The following is a 26,632-nucleotide window of genomic DNA, read 5'->3' as shown; positions in this document are numbered from 1 at the left end:
CCCATACCTCATGACTTTCTGGATGAGCCCACCCTGGGAAACTTTGTCAAATGCCTTGCTAAAATCCATATATACCGCATCCACCGCACTACCTTCATCAATTTGTCTTGTCACTTCCTCAAAAAACTCTATTAAGCTCATGAGGCACAACCTGCCCTTCACAAAGCCATGTTGACTATTCCTAATAAGACTATGCTTCTCCAAATGCTCATAAATCCTGTCCCAAAGAATCCTCTCCAACAGTGTGCCCACCACTGACCTTCCACCTTTCTTGTTAACCATGGTTCCTTTACTCTACCATCGGGATAAACCTATCTAGAAGCCCACGTAAGTGGCCGCTAAACAACCTCCACATTTCTGTGGTACATTTACCAAAGAACATCTGTCCCAGTTTATGCTCCCAAGTTCTTGCCTGATACCATTGTAATTTGCCCTCCCCCAATTAAATACTTTCCCATAATGTCTGCTCCTATCCTTGTCCATGGCTATGCTAAAGGTCAGGGAGTTGTGGTCACTATTCCCGATATGCTCACCCACCGAGAGGTCTGTCACCTAATCAGGTTCATTGCTTAGTATCAGATCCAGCATGGCCTCTCCCCTAGTCGGCCTGTGTCAGGAATTCTTCCTGTACACACCTAAAAAATTCTGCCCCATCTAAAACTTTTGCACTAAGGAGGTGCCAATCAATATTAGGGAAGTTGAGATCACCCATGACAACAGCCCTGTTATTTTTGCACCTTTCCAAAATCTGCCTACTTATCTGCTCTCCAGTGTCCCTGTGGCTATTTGGGGGCCTAGAGAATACTCCCAATAGATTGATTACTCCCTTCCTGTTTCTGAATTCCACCCAGACTGACTCAGTAGACAATCCCTCTATGATGTCCTCCCTTCCTACAGCTTCCTATTCCTGGTTAGCAATGTCACCCCCCCCCCCCGCCCACCCCTTCTATCTCCCTCCCTATCCCTTTTGAAACACCTAAACCCTGTAACCTCAAGCAGCCACTCCTGCCCTTGCGACAGCCAAGTCTCTGTAATGGCCACAACATCGTAATTCCATGTACTGATCCATGCTCTAAGTTCATCACCCTTATTCTTAACACTTCTCGCATTAAAGCAAACACATTTCAACCCAAGGCTTTTTTTCCCTCTCTCCTTACCTTTGACTCATCCCCCGGTGGATCTGCTCTCCCTTCCTCCCCGCACCTGCCTATCACTATCTCTCACCTGCACCTACCTATCACCACCTTGTGCCCACCCCGCCTCCCCTCTTTTGTCCACCTATCACTGCTCTACTTTTCCCTCCTATATATTGGGCTTCCCCTTTTCCTATCTTCAGTCCTGGAGAAGGGTCCTGACCTGAAACGTTGACCGCCTGCTTTTCTCCACGGGTGCTGCCTGAACCTGCTGAATTCCTCCAGCATTATCGTGTTTTTCATCCCGTCTATAATCATTTGTTCTCTAAGTATAGTTAAAATCTACTGCCAGGGTCCAATGATCACACTATGCTGAGCTTTAACTCATGGATTGTATTGGCCAAACAATGTTCTTGTTCAATACTTTTTTCTGCTGCTGATACTTTTGACTGCTGGTTACGCATGACTTTGATTTTAAAATTCATCCCAGTATCCAAGTCTCTCTCTCATCTCTATCGCTGTAATCTTCTCCACCCTTGAAACTCTCTAAGATCTTTCAATCGTCCCATCAACATCAGCACAGTACCTGCAGCCTTGCATTCAACTGCCTATGCCCCGTGCTCGGAGATTCTCTCCCTCAGCCTCTCCTCCTCGCTATCCTCCTTTAAGACACTCTGTAAGACTTGGAGACACAAGAGACTGGAACCTGGAGCAAAAAAACAATCTGCTAGAGGAACTCAGTGGATCGGGCAGCATCTGTGGAGGCAGAGGGATGGTCAACATGGGGCAACAGGGTCCTAATGCAGGGACTCAACCCAAAACGTCAACCATCCCTCTGCCTCTACAGATGCTGCCTGGCCTGCTGAGTTCCCTCAGCAGCTTGCTTTCTACTCCTTAAGACTTATTACTTTGACCAAGCTTTTGGTCTTCTATCTGAATACGAGGGCCAGCATCAATATTTTCTTGTTTGGTAGTTCTGTGAAGTGACTTGAGGTGTAGCAGTTAGCGTAACGCTATTACAGCGCCAGCAACCCGGATTCAAATCCAGCCACTGTCTGTAAGGAGTTTGTACATTCTCCCCGTGTCTGCGTGAGTTTCCTCCGGGTGCTCCGGCTCCCTCCCACATTCCAAAGACGTACAGGTTAGGAAGTTGTGGGCATGCTATGTTGGCACCAGAAGCGTGGTGACACTTGCGGGCTACCCCCAGAACACTACACAAAAAGATGCATTTCACTGTGTGTTTCAATGTACATGTGACTAATAAAGATATCTTATCTATTTGCCTCATTAGAGGGACTACACAAATGGAAGTTGTTGTTATTGATTGGTCTGAGGTTTGGGAACCGTCCAATTTTATCACTCAGTAAAAAACGTCACGAGCCAGCCCTGTCCAAACAAAATTCAGGTCTGAATTCTTGCTTCAACGTGCCTTGTGGTGAATGTGATCACTAATACCAATGGTTCAGTCAACAGCAATCCCAGCTCAAGGGCAGATGGTTGTAGATCTGAGCCCCACCCAGAAGCACATGATCTGGTCCCAGAGCTGGACAGAAGCAGTGCTATGCTGTCGGTGAGTACAATCTTTTGAAGCAGACCTTAAAATGAAGCACCCTTGAACAATGGCAAGGGTTTCGCCAGTGTCTGGGGCACAGTTTGACTTAAAGCAAGTCCTCTGATGTTTATAGGGGACGTAGGAGAGAACTTAGGGAAGAAATAAGGAGGGCATAAAAGGGACATGAAATAGCCTTGGCAAGCAGGATTGAAGAGAATCGCAAAACCTTTTATACATTGGAAGCAAGAGGGTAGCAAGAGAAAGAGTTGTTCACCTCAGGGACCAAAGGTTTGTGGAGCCAGGGGATTTGAGTGGGATCCTAAATGAATACTTCTCATTGCTATTCACCAGGGAGAAGGATGCGGAAGATGGGGATGGGAGGTGAATGCTGATATTCTGGAACTTGTCAGGAAGGTACAAGTGTTAGAGATGTTTGCACACATTAAGTTGTATAGATCGCCAGGGCCTGACAGGATCTATCCCAGGGAGCGCTGGGAAGCTGGGACTCTAAAGGAGATTTTTGAATCTTCATTAGTCACAGGTGAGGTACCAGAAGACTGGAGAATAGTGAATATTGTATCCTTAATCAAAAAGGGCAGTAGGGATAAGCCAGAAACTACAGGCCAGCAAGCCTCACATCAATAGTAGGGAAATTATTGGAAGAGAATTCTCAGGGACAGGATTGGAAAGGCAGGGACTGATTAGGAGGAATCAACATAGTTTTGTGCATGGAAAATCCTGTCTCACAAATATGATTGAGTTTTTTGGGGCAACTAAGTAAATTGATGAAGGCAGTGTGGTAGACATGGTTTGCATGGACTTTAGCAAGGCTTTTGACAAAGTCCTGCAGGGTGGGCTGTTTCAGAAAGTTAGGGCGCATAGGATCCAAGGTGTGTGGGCAAACTGGATCCAAAATTGGATAAGAGGCAGATGGTAGTGGCCGAGAGGTGTTTTTTTAACTTGGTCTGGAACCAGTAATGTACTGCAGGGATCAGTGCTGGGACCACTGTTGTTTGTCGCATATATAAATGGCTTGGATGAGAATGTAGTTGGACCGATAAGAAAGTTCACCAATGCTAAAGAACTGGTGGAGTTGTGGATAGTGAAGAAGGTTGTGAAAGGATTCAGAGGGACATGGATCAGTTGGAAAGTTGGGCAGAGAGGTGGCAGACGGAATTTAATCCAGACAAGTGTGAGGTAATGCATTCTGGGGCATCAAATACTAACACGACATATACAGTAAATGGCAGGGACCTCAGGAGCATTGATGTACAGAGGGACCTTGGGCTCTAAGTTCATAGCTCCCTGAAAATGGGGACACAGGTGGAAAGGGTAGCAGTAAAGGAACTTGCCTTCATAGGCTGAGAAATTGAGTACAAGAGTTGGGACGTCATATTGCAATTGTACAAAACACTAGTCAGGCAGCACTTGGAGTATTGTGTACAGTTCTGGTTGCCACGTACAGGAAGAATGTGGTAGTACTGGAGAGAGTGCAGAAGAGATTCCCTGGAATGTTGCCCGGAATGAAGGACTTTAATTATGAGAGATTTGATAGGCTGGGTTCATTTTCACTGGAACATAGGAGGCTGAAGGGTGACCTTATAGAGGTTTATAAAATTATGAGGGGCATAGATAGGGTAGACAGTCAGAATCTTTTTTCCCAGGGCAGGGAAGTCTAGAACTAGATGTCACAGGTTTAAGGTGAGATGGGGAGAAATTTAAAGGGAAGCTGGGGGGTAGGTTTTTCCACACAGAGGGTGGTGGTTATCTGGAACGAGCTGCCAGAAGAGGTGGCAGAGACAGAAATAATTGCAGTTTTGCACACAGAGGGTGGTGGTTATATATAACTGACCTCAGAAATGTTCTGGCAAGCCACACGGCTGTTACTGAACTTACTAAGCAAAGTACCGCACTCCATGAGGTGTGGGGATTGAAGAAGATGGCTCCCCATCATATTCTCAAAGGGATGGGCAGTGAACGCTGGCCTTGCCCGAGACTCCCATAGTCTATGAAGAACATAAAGACTAAGGAGTGCTTTGGAGGTGGCCAAACCCCTGTCCCTTCTGAGGAAAAGTCTGGGTCACACACTGGCCTCATCAGCCACCTCAGATTCTACAGAACTTCAGTGGAAGCAAGTCATCCAAGGGATGGTTGAGGAAGTGGAAGGCGGTGCAGTGGTTCAGTTACCAGTAACCCAGAGGCTTGGACCTTCAGGAGTTCAAATCCCACCCCAGCAGCTATGGAATGTAAGTTCAGTTAATGATCTGGAATTTTAAAATAAGCCCAGCTCGTCTGGGTAAGGTGACCACAAAACTACTGGATTGACATAAAATCCCATCTAGGCCACTAATGTTTACCATCCTTACCCAAGCTGGCCTGAGTTCTATTTTCCACGTAAGGTAGAAGGAGGTGATTTCAGCCCACCAAGTCTACACTGGTCACAGAGAAATCCATCAACCCCACTCATTTTTCCTGGAACCTATTCCCTCCACGTTCCCATCAACTCCCCCAGATTCTACCACTTGTCTGCATACTGCGGACAATTCACAGCGGCCAATTAACCTATCAACCCTTTGGGATGTGGGAGGAAACTGGAGCAACTGGGAGGAAACCCACACGGTCACAGGGAGAACGTGCAAACTCCACTCAGACAGCGCCCGATGTCAGGATTGAACCTGGGTCATTGGCACTGTGAGGTAGTGGCTTTACTAACTGCACCAGTGTGACACCCAGACCCATTGAAATGTGACTGATGAGATATCTTTATTAGTCACATGTACATCCAAACACACAGTGAAATACATCTTTTTGCATAGAATGTTTTGGGGGCAGCCCGCAAGTGTCGCCATGCTTCTGGCGCCAACATAACATGCCCACAACTTCCTAACCCGTACGTCTTTGGAAACCGAGCACCCGGAGGAAACCCACGCAGACACGGGGAGAACGTACAAACTACCTACAGACAGCAGTGGGAATTGAACCCGGGTTGCTGGTGCTGTAATAGCGTTATACTAACTGCTACACTACACTGACACTGAAACGGCCCAGCTAGACAGTCTGTTCGGGGCAATTAGAGACAGGCAATAAGTGCTGGCCATTACATTGAAGCCCAGATCCTGAGGACAAATACAGGCAGTCCCAGAATTTTGTAAGGGCTCTGCTGCTGAGAACTGTCTGTAAACCGATTCCTCTGTAAGTCAGAGACGTCCGTTTTCTATAGCTGCCCATGTCGTACCGCTGCACGTACATTTGCTGTAATTCTTTAGGTTTACTTACAGGACATGTATTTATGGTGAGAGGGGGAAATTTCAGGGAGATGTGGGGGACAGGTATTTTACACAGAGAGTGGTGGGTGCCTGGAACGGGCTGCCAGGGGTGGTGGTGGAAGCAGATACGATAGTGGTGTTTAAGAGGCTGTAGATAGACACATGGACACGCAGGGAATGGAGGGATGTGGACCATGTGCAGGCAGAAGGGATTTAATTTGGCAGCGTGTTCGGCACAGAGATCGCAGGCCTGTTCCTGTGCTGTACTGTTCAATGTAATCACCCAAACACTAATGGAATATATACAGTATCCAGTCATTATCAAATACTCTAAAACACTTTATTATTATTATAAGCAGTTTGAAAAATGCTTGAAAAATGTCTGGGAGAATTTGCATAACATTGGATTTCAGGCCATCTGTAACCTGGGGGGCTCCTGTAAATAAATATAAACCTGCAAGTTCTCTCTGAGTGGGTGAGGTTCCAAACCCTCCACCCTGTCACCTTTATGGTGCTCACTGCAAGTCACCGATAGTGCGGTGAAACCAAAGAGCTTGTCCTACATCACCGCACAGCGTACAGGCACTGAATGAGCTGTGGGAGGTAGGTGACGACTCCCTGAGGATGAGGCCGGGATCCACCAACTACTTACATCAGGAAGTTCACGTCAGTGGAACGGATTTTTGTCAGGTCGGGAAATCTGGCCAGGCCGGTGTTGAAAATCCCACTGTAAATGGAACAAGAAAGCCCAGCATTAGTGGAAGGAGTTCAGGTCAATTCACCATCTGTGAACACGCGCGGGTAGATCTCCTGACGCTTGGAAAAGGAAGGAAGATCTTACACTCTGATCTCACCTAATCAGGTTGCCCTGAAGCAACAAGGGCCTGGTTGTAGTATGGGAAACACAACAACCGATCGGTACACAGCAAGCTCCCACAAACAGCAACATGATAACGACCAGATACCTGGCATTTAATTGTCGGGCAAAGGATAATTATTGGCCATGTCACCAGAGAACACTCCTCTTTTCTTCCAGATAGCACTGTGAGATCCTTTATATCCACCTAAAAGAGCAGGTGGGGCCACAAGTGTTTCACCAGAGATGGTGTTTCTTACATTGCAGCACTCCCTGAGCCTCAACTTGTGCTCAAGTCTCTGGACTAGGACATCAACCCAGAAGCTCCTGACTTGGAGGTGAATGTCACACCCAATGAGCCTGTCTCTGTGCAAATTGGCTGCAACATTTCCCAAGCCGACCAGATGTGAAAATGGCTGTAATGCACTGGCAGGTCCTGATCTCCCTTCCTACAGGTGGGATGAGGGTTCAAGCCCCTCTGTGACGATGGCATAAAGTGGGGAGGTCTCCGTAATGGACTCTTGACAACGTCATCAATGCTGCCACAAATCTACTGGACATTGTGCCAATAAGAAACAATTCTGTCATCACAAGATCACAAGACAAGGGAGCAGAAGCAGGCCATTCGGCCCATCAAGTCTGCTCCAAGGAAAAGGGAAAAAATGAGAAATGAGAAATGGGGGGGGGAGGAAGAAGAAGGAAAAAAAAACTATTGTAATCCCAATTTCTGGCCTTATCCCCATATCCCTTGATACCCCAATTATTTACATATCTACCTATCTCTTCCTTGAATGCCCCCAATGATGCGGCCTCCACTGCTGTACCTGGCAAGGAATTCCACAATTTAACCACCCTCTGGCTAAAGAAATTTCTCCTCATCTCTGTTTTGAAAGTGTACCCTCTAATTCTAAGATTGTGCCCTCTGGTCCTGGACTCACCCACCAAGGGAAACAGCCTAGCCACATCTACTCTGTCCATTCCTTTCAATATTTTAAATGTCGCTATGAGGTCCCCTCTCATTCTTCTGTACTCCAGTGAGTACAGTCCAAGAGCCGACAAACGCTCATCATACGTAAGCCCTTTCATTCCGGGAATCATCCTCGTAAATCTCCTCTCAACCCTCTCCAACGCCAGCACATCCTTCCTAAGATATGGGGCCCAAAACTGCGCACAGTATTCCAAATGAGGCCTCACTAGTGCCCTGTAGAGCCTCATCAACACTTCCTTACTTTTATACACTATACCTCTTGAAATGAATGCCAACATAGCATTCGCTTTCTTTACCACCGATCCGACCTGGTGGTTAACCTTTAGGGTATCCTGCACGAGTACCCCCAAGTCCCTTTGTACTTCTGTCCTTTGAATTTTCTCTCCTTCTAGATAATAATCTGTCCGTTTATCTCTGTTTCCAAAGTGTACAACTGCACATTTCTCAACATTGAATCTCATCTGCCATTTCCTTGCCCATTCTCCTAAACTGTCTCGGTCTCTCTGCAAACTTCCTGTCTCCTCAATACTCCCTACTCCTCCACCTATCTTGGTGTCGTCTGCAAACTTAGCCACAAAACCATTTACTCCATCATCCAAATCGTTAATGTACAAGGTAAAAAGGAGCGGCCCCAACACCGACCCCTGCGGAACACCACTAGTAACCGGTAGCCAACCAGAACAATATCCTTTTATTTCCACCCTTTGCTTCCTGCCAACCAGCCAATGCTCCACCCATTCTGTTATCCTACCTCTAATTCCATGACTTCTCATCTTATTAATCAGTCTCTTACGAGGGACCTTGTCGAAGGCCTTTTGAAAGTCTAAATACACAACATCTACCGCCTCTCCCTTATCCACCCTACCTGTGATTTCTTCAAAAAACTCCAATAGGTTGGTCAGGCAGGATCTTCCCTTCACAAAACCATGTTGGCTAGGACCTATCTTGCCTTTCACCTCTAGGTATTCTGTAACCCCATCCTTGAGGACAGATTCCAATAACTTTCCCACCACTGACATCAGACTAATAGGTCTGTAATTTCCTTTATGCTGCCTCCCTCCTTTCTTATACAGCGGAACTACATTTGCGACCCTCCAGTCCTCCGGAACCATGCCAGAATCTATCGGTTCCTGGAAAATTATCACCAATGCCTCCACTATCTCTAAAGCCACCTCCTTCAGAACCCGGGGATGCACCTCATCTGGTCCAGGAGACTTATCAGTCTTTAGCCCATTTAGTTTTCCTAGCACCTTCTCTCTAGTAATCTTAACTGAACTCAGTTCCATTTCGTGAGACTCCTGACTAACTGGCACATTGCTGATGTCCTCCACGGTGAAGACTGATGCAAAATACTCATTCAATTCCTCTGCCATCTCTTTATCGTCCATTATAATATCTCCTGCACCGTTACCAATTGGTCCTATATCAACCCGTGTCTGTCTTTTACTCTTTATATATTTAAAAAAACTTAGTATCCTTTCGAATGTTATCCACCAACTTCCTTTCATAATTCATCTTTTCTTTCCTAATGACCTTCTTAGTTTCTCTCTGCAGGTTTTTAAAAGTTTCCCAGTCTTCTGTTTTCCCACTAATTTTTGCTTCTTTGTACGCCGTCCCTTTTGCTTTTATTTTATCCTTCACCTCTCTCGTTATCCACATTTATGCCCTTTTTCCATTCAAAGCCTTTTTTCTTGGAATATATCTATCCTGCATTTTCCTTATTTCCTGTAGAAATTCCTTCCATTTCTCCTCCGCCGTCCCTCCAGCTAGCTTACTCTTCCAATCAATTTGGGCCAACTCCTCTCTGATACCACTGTAATTTCCTTTGTTTCACTGAAATATCAATACACCAGTTATCAGCTTCTCCTTCTCAAACTTGAAACTGAACTCAATCATATTGTGATCACTAGTTCCCAGTGGTTCCTTTACCTTTAGTTCCCTAATCACCTCCGGTTCATTACACAGCACCCAATCCAAAACAGCCGATCCCCTGGTGGGCTCATCAACAAGTTGCTCCAAAAAACCGTCCCGTAGACATTCCACAAACTCACTCTCCTGAGTACTACCGCCTTGCTGGATTTCCCAGTCCACCTTCATGTTAAAATCCCCCATAATTATCTTCACATTGTCACTCTGGCATGCTTTTTCTATCTCAAACTGCAACTTATCGTCCACTTGCTGACTGCTATCTGGGGGCCTATATATAACTGCTACTATTGTCCTTTTACCCTTGCTATTTCTTAGCTCCACCCATAAGGATTCCACCTCTTCTGACCCAATGTCCTTCCTTTCTATTGATTTTATATCGCTACTAACCATCATGGCCACACCTCCCCCTCTGCCTACCTGCCTATCCTTCCTATACACTGTGTACCCCTGGACATTCAGTTCCCAATCACATCCATCATAAAGCCATGACTCGGTGATTGCCACAATGTCGTATTTATTAATCTGTAGTTGTGCCACTAGGTCATCTACTTTATTCCTAATGCTACATGCATTTAAATATAGTACATTTAGTCTAGTATCTGCTATTGATTTTGTTGTACTTCTATTGTTCAGCAGATTATCCTGACTTTTCACCTGTCTATCCTTCTTACCATCTTCACTACACACTATCTTAGACGTTCCTATATACCTCATCCTCTATCCTAACATCCTGTATCCTAACATCCTGATTTGTTGTACTTCTATTATTCAGCAAATTATCCTGACTTCTCACCTGCCTGTCCTTCTTGCCATCCTCACTGCACACTGTCTTGGACTTGTTTCTATAAACTTCCTCCCTTACCTTAGCATCTTGTATCCTAACATCCTGGTTTCCATCCCCCTGCCAGATTAGTTTAAACCCTCCCCAACAGCTAAATTAAACATTCCCGCCAGGATATTGGACCCTTTGGAGTTTAGGTGCAACCCATCTTTAGCGAATAGGTCATGCCTCCCCCAAAAAAGGTCCCAATTATCCAAAAATCTGAAGCCCTGCCCCCTGCACCAGTCACTCAGCAAGCATTCATCTGCCAGAGCTGTCTATTCTTTCTACCATTGGCACGTGGCACAGGTAGTAATCCTGAGATTACCACCCTTGAGGTCCTACTTCTCAACCTTCTCCCTAACGCCTTGTATTCCTCCTTCAGGCTCTCTTCTCTTTTTCTACCTATGTCATTGGTACCTACATGTAACAAGACTTCTGGCTGCTCACCCTCTCCCCTCAGAATATTCTGGACCCGGTCCGTGATATCCCGTACCCTGGCACCAGGGAGGCAACACACCATCCGAGATTCATTGTCGGTTTCGCAGAATCTGCTATCCGTACCCCTTACTATAGAATCCCCAATAACCACTGCATTTTCGCTTTCTCCGCTGGACCACAGTACCAGGCATGGTGCCAAGGTCCCGGTTGCTGAGGTCTTCCTCTAACAGGTCATCCTCTCCAACCAACGGTTTTTGAGGGGGACCGCCACAGAGGTACTGTCTACAAACTCTTTATAATTCCTATTTCCTGCTCGCTATCCCTAATCAGCCGAAGGTCATCGAGCTGCTGCTCCAGACTCTCAATCCTTTCCTTGAGGAGCCGCATCTCAGTGCACTTTGTGCAGATGTAGTTATCGGGGAGTCTGATAGTCTCCCAGAGTCCCCACATCTGACACTCCAAACATGTGGGAGGAACAGACAAAGCAGGATGCTTACGTTATCCTTTTTAGTGAGCTGGTTAATGAGCAATCATGGGGCAATCATGAATAATCATGAGCAATTTGGTATGTCACCAAAGACTATTACAAATTTCTATAGATGTACAGTGGAGAGCATCCTGACTGGTTGCATCACCGCCTGGTATGGAGCCTCCAATGCGCAGGATCACAAGAGGCTGCAGAGGGTTGTAGACTCAGCCAGCTCCATCACGGGCACAACCCTCCCTGCCATCGAGGACATCTTCAAGAGGCGGCGCCTCAAGAAGGCAGCATCTATCATGAAGGACCCTCACCACCCGGGATATGCCCTCTTCTTGTTACTACTATTGGGGAGGAGGTACAGGAGCCTGAAGGTCTGCACTCAGCATTTCAGGAACAGCTTCTTCCCCTCTGCCATCAGACTTCTGAATGATCCATGAACCCACAAACACTACCTCGTTATTCCTGTTGTTTTGCACTATTTATTAATTTTTGTAATTTATAGATTTTTATAGCTTTGCACTGTCCTGCTGCTGCAAAACAACAAATTTCACATCATCTGTCTGTGATAATAAATCCGATTCTGATCCTGATTCTGGCACCGTTAACATTCCGGGGAAGAGTGACCATAACATGACAGAATCCTTCATTAAGATGGAAAGTGAAGTACATCAATCCCAAACTATATTTAACCAAAAGTATGAGGAATGAGGTGGCAATGGAGCTTCATTAAAAGGTGCGTGTGGGTAGGTAATAGCTGACACTGAGGGAACAATTGCAGGAAATGCACCACAATTCCTTCTAGTACAGAAACACGTGAAAGGAAAGTGACCCAACCATTGCTTAGAAAGGAAGTTGTGGAGGAGAACCAGCAGTAGAGAAGGCAGATAAAGTTGCCAGGAGACTCCTGAGGATTGGGAACCTGAGAACTTCCTCCCTTAATCAAACTCTAAGACCTGGTTTTCTAAGATATCTTTATTAGTCACATGTACATTGAAACACACAGTGAAATGCATCTTTTGCGTAGAGTGTTCTGGGGGCAGCTCGCAAGTGTCGCCACGCTTCCGGCGCCAACATAGCACGCCCACAACTTCCTAACCCGTACGTCTTTGGAATGTGGGAGGAAACCGGAGCACCCGGAGGAAACCCACGCAGACACGGGGAGAATGTACAAACTCCTTACAGACAGCGGCCGGAATTGAACCGCTACACTACTGTGCCTGCCCTACTCTACTCTAAAAACGAGTATTAAACTTCCGGACACGAAACAGGCTGTCACGGTTTCGACATGTAACAAGAAAAAGAGCAGCAGAGACAAATATAAGTCGCTTAAAGTCACAAACAGGAGAATTCGTAACAGGAAACAATGAAATACTTTGTTCTGTCTTCACTGAAGAGAAAGCAAATAACTTCCCAGAAATTCTACGGAACCGAGAGTGTAATGAAAAGGGGAACTTAAAGGAAATTGGTATTAGTAGTTAGTATTACTAACCAATACTACAGGCCATCCCCAGGTTAAGAACTGCCCGACTCATGGACACCACTACATACAAACGAGCTCCCATAATATTATTAATGCAAAAGTCCGATATAAGTACAAACATTCGTACCTCCAAATGGCAGAACTAGTTTCCTCTCTCTCTCTCTCTCCACTTTCAGTAATTGTCCTTTCTTTCCAGTCTTGTTGTTTTGGTGCCATTCATCACAATACTGTGAAGGTGTGGTTACCATATTGAGTGAATTTTGTGTAATTTCTGACTTATGGACAAAATCAACTTACAGGTGTCCGCAACAACACAGCCTGTTCATTACCCAGGGACAGCCTATATCCCGTAATACTAATTTCCTTTAAGTTAGTATCAGCAATGATAATTCCCAGGCTAGAATAACCTTTATCCCTAAATACTAAAAGATATATAGCACAGCACAGCACAGGACCTTCGGCCCACAATGTTGTGCTGACCTATAGAGTACTAAAGATACAGATTTATCTAGAGAGCAGCCACTGTGTACTGATACTGAGGGGAATACTGACAAACCCATCCTCTGGAGCACACAAATCCAAACAGGGACTGGTGTCTGTAGTACTCACAGGTATTTTAGAACAGGGAGATTCTTGAAAGCCTCCGGGTCGATCTGACTTAAATTCTTTGCATTCCGTATCTCTCTGTTAATAAACAAACATGATATTTTATGACAGCATTTTGTCTTTGTGGGTTCTCACCTCTTAATTTCAATCATGTTTACTTCTGTTACAAAAGGACAGAACAGATTGGGAATCAACCCTTGCCTAATCTCAGCTCGGTCCATTCACTGCATGGACTGCAGCTTTTGAGCAAGTGGCTCACCCACCTTCTCGAGGGCAATTGGGGATGGGCAATAAATGCTGGTCTTGCCGGCAATGTCCACTTCTTGTGAACGACTCAAGAGTCGGTGGAAGCCAGGAAGAGCGTCAGAGACTCAAGAAGTCCATCATGTCCCCACAGAAGGCTTCACGCCAGCGATGGTGATCAGGAAAGGAGAAACCACGGCTCATTCCTCAGGGAATTCTGGATGCGCTTGGGGAGAACGCTTCAATCTCTGGAATTCGGGACCAGCAGCTTCTGTCAAAAATACTCACATGTGCGTAACTTTATCCAGACTGCAGAAAGCCCTAGCATCCACTCGCTGAAGAGTTGCATCGATGGAAATGTATCTGGGAGAGAAAGGTGGAAAAGCTGGGGTAATCATTGGGCCATTTTGTAGAAGGCTTGTCCCTTCTCTTTCTTTTTCAATCTTTTTATTAGTTTTCAAATTAATACAGATTAATATACAACATTGATGTTTGTACATGTAATACAAAGAGCAGGAGAACAATTGGCCTAGATAATCATAAAGAACAATAAAATATAAAAAAAAATCTGTAGATCTCATGATCTCTTAGTAAATTAACATAATATAAAGAAAAAGATTTATTATATATATCAAAGAAAAGAAAAAAGTCCCCAAATCAATAAGAAAAATTATAAACAATATATCAAACCAAACAGAAAAATTTCAAAAAAAAAACAAAAGAATACTGGACTGAAATTTCTCAGTAGAAACAGAGCAATATTATATCGTCAACTCCGTTCCTCTAAATTGGAAAGTTATTGAAAGGGGATCTATATCATGTGAAAATATTGAATAAATGGACTCCAAATATCTTCAAATTTAAGCGAAGGATCAACAGTGCCACTCCTAATTTTTTCCAAGTTTAAACATGATATAGTTTGAAAGAACCATTGAAAAGTAGTAGGGGGTATTGGATCCTTCCATTTAAGCAAAATGGATCGTTTGGCCATTAATGTGACAAAGGCAATCATACGGTAAGTGGATGTTTCTTCTCAATTGCCATTTTGTCACACTGTGGTTTCACTGATCCTCAATCACCTTTTCTCCTCTCTTAAAGTTTTCCACCTTACCTTCAAATCCCTCCAAAGCCCCCCCCCCCAACTTCCTGTTGTTTGTGATATGTATAAATAACTTGGACAAAAATGTAGATGGGCTGGTTGGTAAGTTTGCGGATAACACAAACATTGGTGTTGGGGACAGTGAAGAAGGTTGTTAACAGATACAGCAGGATATGGATCATGGGCGGAGAAATGGCAGATGGAGTTTAATCCAGGCAAGTGTGAAGTGTGGCACTTTGGGAGGTCAAACGCAGAGGGAAAGTACACAGTAAATGGAAGGACCCTTAGGAGCATTGATGTACAGAGGGACCTTTGGGTGCAAGTCCATAACTCCCTGAAAGTGGCAACACAAACAGATAGGGTAGTAAAGGAGGCGTACGTCATGCTTGCCTTTATCAGTTGGGGCAAAGATAGAAGAGTCTGGAAGTCACGTTGCAGCTGTATAAAACTTTAGTTCGGCCGCACTGGGAGCATTGTGTGCAGTTCTGGTCACTCTGTTACGGGAAGGATGTGGAGACTGTGGAAAGGGTGCAGAAGAGGTTCACCAGGATGCTGCCTGGATTGGTGAATATTGGCTATAAGAAGAGGTTGGGTTGCTTCCTCTGGAGCATCAGAGTTTGAGGGGAGACCTGATAGAAGTTTAGAAAATTATGAGAGGCATAGATAGGGTAGATAAGATATCTTTATTAGTCACATGTACATCAAAACACACAGTGAAATGCATCTTTGCGTAGAGTGTTCTGGGGGCAGCCCGCAAGTGTCGCCACGCTTCCGGCGCCAACATAGCATGCCCACAACTTCCTAACCTGTACGTCTTTGGAATGTGGGAGGAAACCGGAGCACCCGGAGGAAACCCATGCAGAAACAGGGAGAATGTACAAACTCCTTACAGACAGCGGCCAGAATTGAACCCGGGTCGCTGGCGCTGTAATAGCGTTACGCTAACTGCTAGTCTTTTTCCCAGGGTAGAAATGTTGAATACTAGAGGGGGAAAGTTTAAAGGGGATATGTGGGGCAAGTTTTTTTTACCCTGAGAGGGGTAAGTGCCTGGAACCTGTTGCCGGGGTGGTGATGGAGGCAGACACAGTGATGGTGTTTAAGAGGTACTTAGACAGGCACATGAACATGCAGGGTATTAAACGATATGGATCATGTGCAGGCAGATGGGATTAGCTTAATTTGGCATCAAGGTCGGCACAGACACTGTGGGCCAAAGGGCCTGTTCCTGTGCTGTACTGTTCTATGTTCCTATCTCTTCCACCCCTTTGACATGTTGAGATACTGTGCTTTTCCGACTTTGGTCTCTGTAGTAACCCTGATTCCATTGCTCCACCACTGATGGCCATGTCTTCGGTTGCCTGGGATTCATGCACTGGAACCTCCCTCCCTAAACCTCTTCAAGAAGCTCCTTAAAATGTCTCCTCTGACCAAGCTCTTGGTCATCTGCTCTGATATCTGGGAGACACCAGAGACTGCAGATGCTGGAATAGGAACATAGAAAACCTACAGCACAATTCAGGCCCTTCGGCCCACAAAGCTGTGCCGAACATGTCCCTACCTTAGAAATTACTAGGCTTACCCATAGCACTCTATTTTTCTCAGCTTCATGTAACAATCTAACAGTGTCTTAAAAGACCCTATCGTATCCGCCTCCACCACCGTTGCCGGCAGCCCATTCCACACACTCACCACTGAGTAAAAAACTTACCCCTGACATCTCCTCTATACCTACTCCCCATCAACTTAAACCTGTGTCCTCTCGTGGCAACCATTTCAGCCCTGGGTAAAAGCCTCTGACTATCCACACGATCAGTGCCAGCCACAATGTGGAGCAACAAACAATCTGCTGGAGGAACTCAGTGGGTCAAGCAGCATCTGTAGGTGGAGAAGTTTTGGGTTGAAACCTGAAACCCTACACCAGAACTGGAAATGGAGAGGGGAGATAGCCAGCATAAAAAGGAGAGGAGGAGGGGTGAGGCAGGGGCCGGTAGGTGATTGGTGGACCGAGGAGGGGTGAAGGATGACAGGCAAATGCAGCCAAGTCAGGGAGAGGGAGTAGTGGTGGAGTTGGGAGACAGTGGCAGGTGGATGAGAGATGGAGGCAGACAAATCAGAATCAGGTTTATTATCACTGACATATGTCAGGAAATATGTTGTTTTGCAGCAACAGTACAGTGCAAGACATAAATGACTATAAATTACAAAATAAATAAATGGTGCAAATAAAAAGGAATAACGAGGCAGTGTTCATGGGTTCGTGGACCGTTCAGAAATCTGATGGCGGAGGGGAACAAGCTGTTCCTGAAACGTTGAGTGTGGGTCTTCAGGCTCCTGTACCTCCTCCCCAATGGTAGTAATGAGAATAAGGCATGCAGCAAGGTGGGGGGGAAGGGAGTATGAAGACTGGAGACAGCTGCTGGAGGGAGATAAGCAGGGACACCAAGGGCTACCGGTGCCAGATCCCGATGAGGTGTGAATGGGAACCATTGGGGGAGAGGTGTATGGCAGATGGAACCAGAACCAGATGGGGGAGGGTGGGGGGAAACCTGTGGGTGTGTATTGGGTGGATGAAACCACGAGGGGGAGGGGGACGAAGATGCGTGATGGGGGGGCTTGAAGGAAAAAGACAGAAATGGGAGGACCAGAGGAGGATTGGACGGACAGAGGGGGCAGGGTGGGGGAAGGATTGTTTGTTGCTCCAAAATCTTCTTGTGGAGCTCAGGCAAATTTCATTCAATCTCCTGTGTATCGGCTTTGGATGTGTTGTTATGTTCAAGGTGCTTTATAAATGGAGGCATTGATTCATGCTGCCACAGTAAACCTCAAATCTCTTCCTGAGGTGGCCTAGCAGGTCTTGGAGTTCAGGCAAGTCCACGGTAGTCCCTACCCAACACCCAAAGCTATGTATTCTCCAGCAGAGTCTGCCGTCTTTGATCAGAGGAACGGTAGCATAGTGGTTAGCGTAATGCTATTACAGCGCCAGCGACCTGGGTTCAATTCCCGCTGCTGCCTGTAAGGAGTTTGTACGTTCTCCCCGTGTCTGCCTGGGTTTCCTCCGGGTGCTCCGGTTTCCTCCCACATTCCACAGACGTACAGGTTAGGAGCTGTGGGCATGCTATGTTGGCGCCAGAAGAGTGGCGACACTTGTGGGCTGCCCCCAGCACATTCCCAGTAACACAAAAAGATGCATTTCACTGTGTGTTTCGATGTACATGTGACTAATAAATAAATATCTTAATACCTTAAATGAACCTGTCACCTCTCCCTCTGATCCGTGGTCAGTTGTGGACTTCTTATTTGGGGTGAAACCACTCAGGACATGGGCAGCAGGTGCTCGATCCTCCCAGTCGTCCTTCAGGTCACACACCAATCCTGTCCTGGAGAATCAGCAGGTATCCCTCTGGGTCAGGGAACTCTTGAGGATTCACAACCCTTTCAGTGACCTTGTCTCCACCCCAAACAGCTAACACTGCATCCTGCAAGCATGCTCACTAGTTATGGATTGTCCCTCCAGGCATGGTGCAGCGGTGAAGTTACGGGATCTACTGCCAGAGTGTGGGCCACTGATCAAGAGAGATGAGTTCAAATCCCACCATAGCAGTTGAGGAATTTAAATTCAAGTATTTAAAAACATGTATATATTTTTTTGAAACAAATGTCAGTCTCAGTAAAAGCATCAGATTGTGGTAAAAACCCATTTTTTTCATGGAAGGAAATCTGCCACCCACACCTAGACTGACCTGCTTGTGATACATTTTTAATGGCCTCACTAGTTCAAGGGAAGTAAGGATGTACAATGATTGCTGCTTTTGCCAACAATGTCCACATCCCATCAACAAATAGTGAATAAGTAGAACACCCTCTCATCATCCATCCCTCTCTGAACCCCCTATAGGTTTCAGTGAGATGACCCCTCATTTTCTAATCTCTGTAAGGGACCATCTTGCTGAATGTCTCCATACAGGACAATCCCACCTCCAAGCGCTCCATCCAGGGAATCTAGGCTGCACTGCCTCTGGGGTAAGGAAGTGTGGAGATGGAAACTGATGGACACCAAAGACCAGAACATTTTCATTTCTCTTGTACACCATCCCTTTGCAATGAAGGCCAACATATCATTTGCTTTCCTAATAGTTTGCAAAAGATTGGTTGTGATGTGTACAGGTAAAGCAGTATTTTCCTCTCTTTAGACCATCCCTTGCAAGCGACAAGGACAGAAAACTAGGAAGCAAATGTCACAGATCTAAATCATTCACTTTCCTACAACCGTCAGGTTCTTGAACCGACCTGCATAACCCCAACCTTACCTCAGCAACGGAACACTATGGACCACATCCTGCGCTACCATGGACATGTCTCTGAATGTGTTTTTTTTCACACTAAGGTCTTGTTTCTGCACAGTCTTTTTATTTCTCTCTCTCTTCGCTGCCTTGCATAATTTATATTCTGTGTGTTATGTGTACCTACGTGCCTGTGATACTTCTGCAAGCAAGTTCTTCATTGTACCTGTAAGGACTTCAGGAAGCGGGGCAGAGAACATGCCCCTGTCTGTATTAATGGTGCTGAGGTTGAGAGCTTCAAGTTCTTAAATGTAAATATCACCAATAGCTTGTCCTGGTCCAAGAAGATGCTAAGGCCAAGAAAGCACACCAGCACCCCTACTTCCTTAGAAGGCTAAGGAAATTCGGCAAGTCCCCGATGCCTTCGTGAACTTTTATCGATGCACTACAGAAAGCATCCTATCCAGGTGCATCACAGCTCGGTACGGCAACTGCTCTGCCCAGGACCGCAGGAAATTGCAGAGTTGTGACCACCACCCAGTCACACAAACCACCCTCCCCTCCAATGACTCTGTCTATACTCCCCGCTGCCTTGAGAAAGCAGCCAACATAATCAAGGACCCCTCCCACCCTGGACATTCTCTCTTCTCCCCCCTCCCATTGGAGAGAAGATACAAAAGCTTGAATACATGTACCACCAGGCTCAAGGATAGTTTCTATCCTGCTGTTATAAGATTCTTGAACTGACCTCTTGTATGATAAAGATGAACTCTTGACCTCACAATCTACCTTGTCATGGCCTTTTGCACCTTATTGTCTGCCTGCACTTTCTCTGTAACTGTAACACTATATTCTGCATTCTGTTATTGTTTTCCCTTGTACTACCTCAATGTACTTATGTTTTGTAATGATCTGTCTGGATGGCATGCAAAACAGTTTTTCACTGTATCTCAGTACATGTGACAATTATAAACCAATTACCACTTGTGCACATGACAATAAACTCGACTTGACTGTCCATGTGGTTCACTCACTAAGCAAGAGGTTTCCTCAATGGTAAAGTGGGTGGGCAGATGCGGATCATTAATACTTACATCCTTGTGATGTTTGGGAGCTTTGTAAAGGCTTCTGTTGGGATTGACTTGAGCTGAGTCTCCATGAATCGACTGACAAAAAACAATAAGAGCTCACATTTAATACCGTGCATTGCTGAAAGACGATCATTCATAATCAGACTGCAAATTAATGTTCTGGTCACATTATTTTCTCACATGGTTCTTGCTGGCCTTCTGGAGGGGTTTCTGAGTCTATCAACAACACCAGCACCACCCAGCTGAGACCTAAAGGGACCACACAGCTAGACCTGGGATCTTCCTGGGCTGATTGGCTCAGTACCACATGGGATGGTTGATGTGATGAATGTGCAAATAAACCATCCGTTCTGGGACCCCTGCTCTTTGTGATTTTTATGAATGACTTGGATTAGGAAGTGGAAGGGTGGGTTAGTAAGTTTGCGGATGACGCAAAGGTTGGAGGGGTTGTAGATAGTGTAGAAGGTTGTCGTAGGTTACACCTGGATACAGACAGGATGCAGAGTTGGGCGGAGAAGTGGAGTTCAATCCAGATAGTGTGAAGTGATACACTTTGGAAGAACGAACATGAAAGTGGAGTACAAGGTTAATGGCAGGACTATGAGCAGTGTGCAGGAACAGAGGGATCTTGCGGTCCAAGTCCATAGATTCCTCAAAGTTGCCGTGCAAGTTGATAGGGTGGTTAAGAAGGTGTATGGAATGTTGGCCTTCATTAGTCAGGGTATTGAGTTCAAGAGCCGCGAGGTAATGTTGCAGCTCTATAAAACTCTGGTTAGATCACACTTAAGAGTATCGTGTTCAGTTCTGGTCGCCTCATTATTGGAAGGATGTGGAAGCTTTAGAGAGAGTGCAGAGGAGATTTACCAGGATGCTGCCTGGGTTAGAGAACAGGTCTTATGAGGAAAGGTTGAGCGAGCTAGTCGCCTCTCATCCTGTGTCACTCCAAAGAGAAAAGCCCTAGCTCGCTCAACCTTTCCCCTTTGGAGTGATGCAGGATGAGAGGTGACTTGATAGAGGTGTAGAAGATTATGAGGGGCATAGATAGAGTGGACAGCCAGCACCTTTTCCCCAGGGCGGCAATAGCCAATACCAGAGGACATATGTTTCAGGTCAGAGGAGGAATGTTCTGGGGAGATGTCAGAGGTAGTTCTTTACACAGAGAGTGGTGAGTGCCTGGAACACACTGCCGGGGGTGGTGGTAGAGGTTGATACAATACAGACATTTAAAAGGCTCTTAGGTAGACAAGAAACTGCAGAGATTTGTGGACATGGCCCTGCCTGTCACGGAAACCAGCCTCCCCTCCTTGGGCTCTGTCTTTACTTCTCGCTGCCTTGGTGAAGCAGCCAGTATAATCAAAGACCCCACCCACCCAGGTCATTCTCTCTTCTCTCCTCTTCCATCAGGTAGAAGATACAGGAGCCTGAGGGCACGTACCACCAGACTTAAGGACAGCTTCTATCCCACTGTGATAAGACTATTGAACAGTTCCCTTGTACGATGAGATGGACTCTTGACCTCACGATCTACCTTGTTGTGACCTTGCATCTTATTGCACCGCACTTTCTCTGTCGCTGTGACACTTTACTCTGTACTGTTATTGTTTGTACCCGTACTACCTCAATGCACTCTGTACTGACTCAAGTGACAATAATAAACCAATACCAATACATGGATGTAAGAAAAATGGAGGATTATGGGCTATGATGGAGGGAAGGGTTAGATTGATCATCAAGGTGTTCATATAGTTCACCACAACATCGTGGGCCAAAGGGCCCGTACTGTGCTGTACTGTTCTATGTTCTAATAACTTACATTTGGATACCAACTGAATGTGGTAAGGCAGTATCAAAAAAAACCTGACACTCAAACTTGAGGCCACTGAAGGAAACGTCTGGGCAGATGAACGAAAGCCTGATAACAGAAGAGTCTCAAAGAAGAAGAGCCGGACAGATGGGGGAGATTCATGGAGGGAATTCCAGAGATGAAGGCCTTTGAAGGTGAGGGCATGGTGGGATTGGTGGTGGAACGAGGATGATCGAGGAACCAGAACTGGAGGAGCAAGGAGCTGTCCAACAAATGTTGAATTGTAGTGCACTGCTAGAGGGGCATTACACTGGTAACCCCTCTGATTCCTCGGGTCATAGAGTCATACAGCACAGAAACAGGCCCTTAGGCCCAACTGGTCCATGCCAACCAAGATGCCCATCTAAGCTAGTCCCATTTTTCCACATTTGGCCCATAGAAGAATATCCATGGATGTAACCCTTACATCCATTTCACCAGGTGGATAGAAAATACTCTCAAAAGCATAAGAAATGGAAGCAGGAGTAGACCATTTGGCCCCTTTCCCTTGTTCTGCCTTAGTGCTACTTTTGAGCCAACCCAATATTCTATGATTGTGTTAATATTCAAAAATCTATCAATCCCTCTCTTGAATATAGTGACTGAGCCTCCACAGCTCTCCTAGGTAGAGAGAACAGTGGCTCACTGGAACAGCCACTTGCCCCAATATTTATCCCTTTGCATACACCTGAAATGAGAGAATCTGCTCATTGCTTCATCACCATGGGAGCTTGCTGCATGCAAAATGGCTGCCACGTTTCCTAGCTCCCAACAGTAATTACACTTCTCCTTCGACTCCATTGGAGATTCCTGAAAGTGATGGTAAAAACACTATAGAAATGTGAGTTGTTATTGTAAGGCTGCAGGAGGTTACTGAGATAGGGCAGAACATTGAAGGTAGCGAGCTGCTCTCACCAGATCTATTCATTACATCTATTATAATCATTCTACTCTTTTAATTCTCAATCCTAAGACTTTAAGAATTGCAAACAACGTTCTCTTAAATCTGCTTACAGGTCTGGCGATCTTTCGACCACCCGGAGCAACTGATAAAGATGAACTCTTGATCTCTTAATCTACCTCATTGTGGCCCTTGCACCTTATTGTCTACCTGCACTGCATTTTCTCTGTAACTGTAACACTACATTCGGTTGTTTTTTACCTTTTGCACTACCTCGATGTACTTATGTTTGGAATGATCTGTCTGGATGGCATGCAAAACATCATTTTTCACTGTATCACTAATAAACCAGTTCCTAATTACCATGGAAGGAACTGAAAAGCAGGATGAGAATTTTTACAGCAAGGTTTGGGATTGGATTTGGGATGAATCTAGGTGCTGTCCCAAGAACTTCAGCAGATCCTGTATCCTGGTAACCAGACATGAACAGGGTATTTGAGGTTTGGGTTAGCACTGTACTGATAAACCTTTTTCAGCCCTGCAGTGAGATTTAGAAGATTTCATTTCTCAGTGAGAAACATTCATTTAGTGTCAGAGTACCGAGAATCCCACCAGGAGGAAAAGTGTCGGGCAGTGTTCCACTCCCATCACTTTCTGTGGTCCACGCTGGGAAGTGTGGGAATGAGGGCTTCGGGATTAGGATCAGTTCTTACATTGGTTGGGAATGATTTGGCAACACTCTTCAATGTTCAACGGCATCACCGTCACCAATTCCCCCAGAACAATGTCTTGGTGGTGGTGGGGGAGAGGTCACCATTCACAGGAAGCTTGACTACACTTTTAACACAAATGCCTGGCTCCGAGGCCAGGTCAGAGACTGGGTATCATGTGATGTTTTAAAAGAAACAGAATATGCTGGAATTATTCAGCAGCTCGGGCAGCATCTGTGGGAAGAGGAACTGAGTCACCGTTACAGGTTGCGACACAAGAGACTGCAGATGCTGGAATCTGAAGCAACAATCTGCTGGAGAACTCAGCAGGTCGAGCAGCATCTGTGGGGGGGGGGGGGGGAAGGAAATGTCTGAGCTCCTCCAGCAGGTTGTTTGCAGCTAACGTTTCAGTTCGAAGAGTTTGAGGAGGGTCTTCAGCCTGAAACATTAGCTCTGTTCCGCGTCCCACAGATGCAGCCTGACCTGCTGAGCATTTTCTGTGTTTTAGAGTTTTAGCATCTGCAATTTTTTTTGACTTACCTCCTGACACCCCAAAGCCTTTCCACCATCTCCAAGACACAAGTTAGGAGTGTGGCATACTCCCAACATGCCTGAACAAGTGCAGTTCCAACAATGCAAGAAACCCAATAGTACCCTGGACAGAGCAGCCAATCTGATGCTCCAAACTCCTAAACACTCCCTCCCTTCCTTCACCACTGGTGTATAGTGGCCGGAGTGTATAACATCCACAAAACGTCACTCACATAGAGTCCTCCAACAGCACCTCCCAAACCTGTGACCTCTACCACCAAGACAAGGACAGCAGTCCTATGGGAACATCACCACTTGCAGGTTCCTCTCCACGTCACACCCCATCTATAACGTCACTTTCATCATCGCTGGGGCTAAACCTTGGAATACCCTTCCTAACGGCACTGTGGGCACACCTTCACCAGAAGGAAAGATATTACTAAACTGGAAAGAGTGCAGAGAAGATTTACAAGGATGTTGCCAGGACTTGAGGGCCTGAGTTATAGGGAGAGGTTCGGCAGGCTGGGACTTTATGCCTTGGACTGTAGGAGACTGAGAGGTGATCTTATAGAGGTGTTTAAAATCATGAGGTGCATAGTTAAGGTGAATGCCCTCGGTCTTTTCCCCAGGGTTGGGGAATGGAGAACTAGAAGGCAGAGGTTTAAGGTGAGAGGGGAGAGATTTAATAGGGACCTGAGTGGATTTAATAGGAACTTGAAGGGCAACTTGAGGGTGGTATCTATATGGAATCAGCTGCCAGAGGAAGTGGTTGAGGCCGGTACAATAACAGCTTTTCAAAGGCAGTTGGACAGGTACATGGATTGGAAAGGTTTAGAAGGTTATGGGCCAAACGTTGGCAAATGGGACCAGCTTGGATGGGGAATCTTGGTCGGCATGGACCAGTTGGGCCGAAGGGCTTGTTTCCGTGCTCTGTCACTCTATGAACTCCCCACCACTTTCTTAAGGGAAATTAGTGATGACAGTAAGTTGTGGCCTTGGCAGTGATGTTCAGAATGGCTAAAAACACTAGTTTTTAGCCTAGCATCGTAAGTGCCAGGCACAGAGCTCTGAAAAGGTGAAGCAGGTTCATCACAGAGTTCCCATTCCATTATGGACTTGTTGCTTGCGATAGTCCTACTGGGAAGTGATTATAAAACTTCTGGAGAGACTGTGGTGAAAACGGCCATGTGCCTTGATGTTAACTTTGATCCTTGCTGTTACAACAGTCAAGATTCTTGGTCAAGTGTGAAAAAGGTGTTTTGATGCAAGGCACTTCCCCCCGATCCTGGGGTGTCAATGAAAAATATTTTGCACGACTCTTACCTCAACCTCCCCTTGTTCACAGCCAAACTTGAGCTGTTCTATTTGTTGTACCACTTCTCATCCAGTCACAGAGTCATACAGCATGGAGACAGGCCCTTCGGCCCAACTGGTCCATGCCGACCAAGGTGCCCATCTAAGCTGGCCCCACTTGCCTGTGTTCAGCCCACATCCCTCTAAACCTTTCCTGTCCATTTACTTATCCAAATGTCTTTTAAAAGTTGTTATACCCCTCCCCACAGCCTTAATAACATTATTTCCTTATTGTTATGCCTGTAAAATACTTTACTATCATGTTCCTTTCTACCTTCCTAATTTTTACTGACTTCACTCCTTAACCCCTATATATTTTCTCTAAAACCATCTCTATACTAATATCTTCTTTGTTCCTTACCCTGGTATGTTCCTTTACGTTTTTAATCATGCATGGAGTCTCAGGAATATTTAGTTTATTCCTGCTTGTTAGTGAAATACCTGTCCGTTGTTATTGTACCGGCCCCAACCACTTCCTCTGGCAACTCGAACCACATTCGGACCACCCTCTGCATGAAGAAGTTGCCCCTCAGGTTTCCTTCAAACCTTTTCCCTCTCACCTTAAACCTATGCCCTCTAGTTTTTGATTTCCCCAACCCTGGGAAAAAAACTGTGACCATCTGCCTTATCTACGCCCCTCATGGTTCCTGTTCTTAGATTATTTATTTGACCAGATTATGTCACAATTTGATTTGGGCAGGAGAGCAGGCATCTTTGTTAACTGGCACAAAGCGTGATCTGCATCTCCCCGTTACCAGTCACTTCAACTACCCCCACCCAACACTATCACTGATATGTCAGTCCTCGGCCTCCTCCACTGCCAGGAGAATTCCAAGCGCAAACTGGAGGAACAGCACCTCTTTTTCCGTCTTGGAACCTTGCACCTAACAGCATGAACATTGAATTCTCCCACTTTAGGTAATCCGCACACCCAACCATGACTCTTCTTTTCTTCCCTTTCCTATCCTCTCTTTTTTCTACCCTTTTTCCCTCCTTACCTTTGACCCAACCCCCGGTGGACCTGCTCTC

The 26,632-nt window shown here is 45.7% G+C and overlaps 1 protein-coding gene across 1 annotated transcript in view; it reads right to left on the bottom strand.

Annotated features, from left to right (window-relative positions):
* tshr (thyroid stimulating hormone receptor) overlaps positions 1–26,632 on the bottom strand; it is an 88,182-nt gene that overhangs the window by 19,942 nt on the left and 41,608 nt on the right. The window contains exons 3-6 of the mRNA XM_052019491.1: positions 20,269–20,340; positions 14,084–14,158; positions 13,556–13,630; positions 6,604–6,678 (exon numbers count right to left, since the gene is read on the bottom strand). Coding sequence (XP_051875451.1) covers positions 6,604–6,678; positions 13,556–13,630; positions 14,084–14,158; positions 20,269–20,340 — 297 coding nt within the window. The remainder of the gene's footprint in view (positions 1–6,603; positions 6,679–13,555; positions 13,631–14,083; positions 14,159–20,268; positions 20,341–26,632) is intronic.

The sequence above is a fragment of the Pristis pectinata genome, chromosome 1, assembly GCF_009764475.1.
Source record: "Pristis pectinata isolate sPriPec2 chromosome 1, sPriPec2.1.pri, whole genome shotgun sequence".
Taxonomy (NCBI): domain Eukaryota; kingdom Metazoa; phylum Chordata; class Chondrichthyes; order Rhinopristiformes; family Pristidae; genus Pristis; species Pristis pectinata.
The sequence above is the reverse complement of the archived record's forward strand: the minus strand, read 5'-3'. Positions and strand labels throughout refer to the sequence as shown.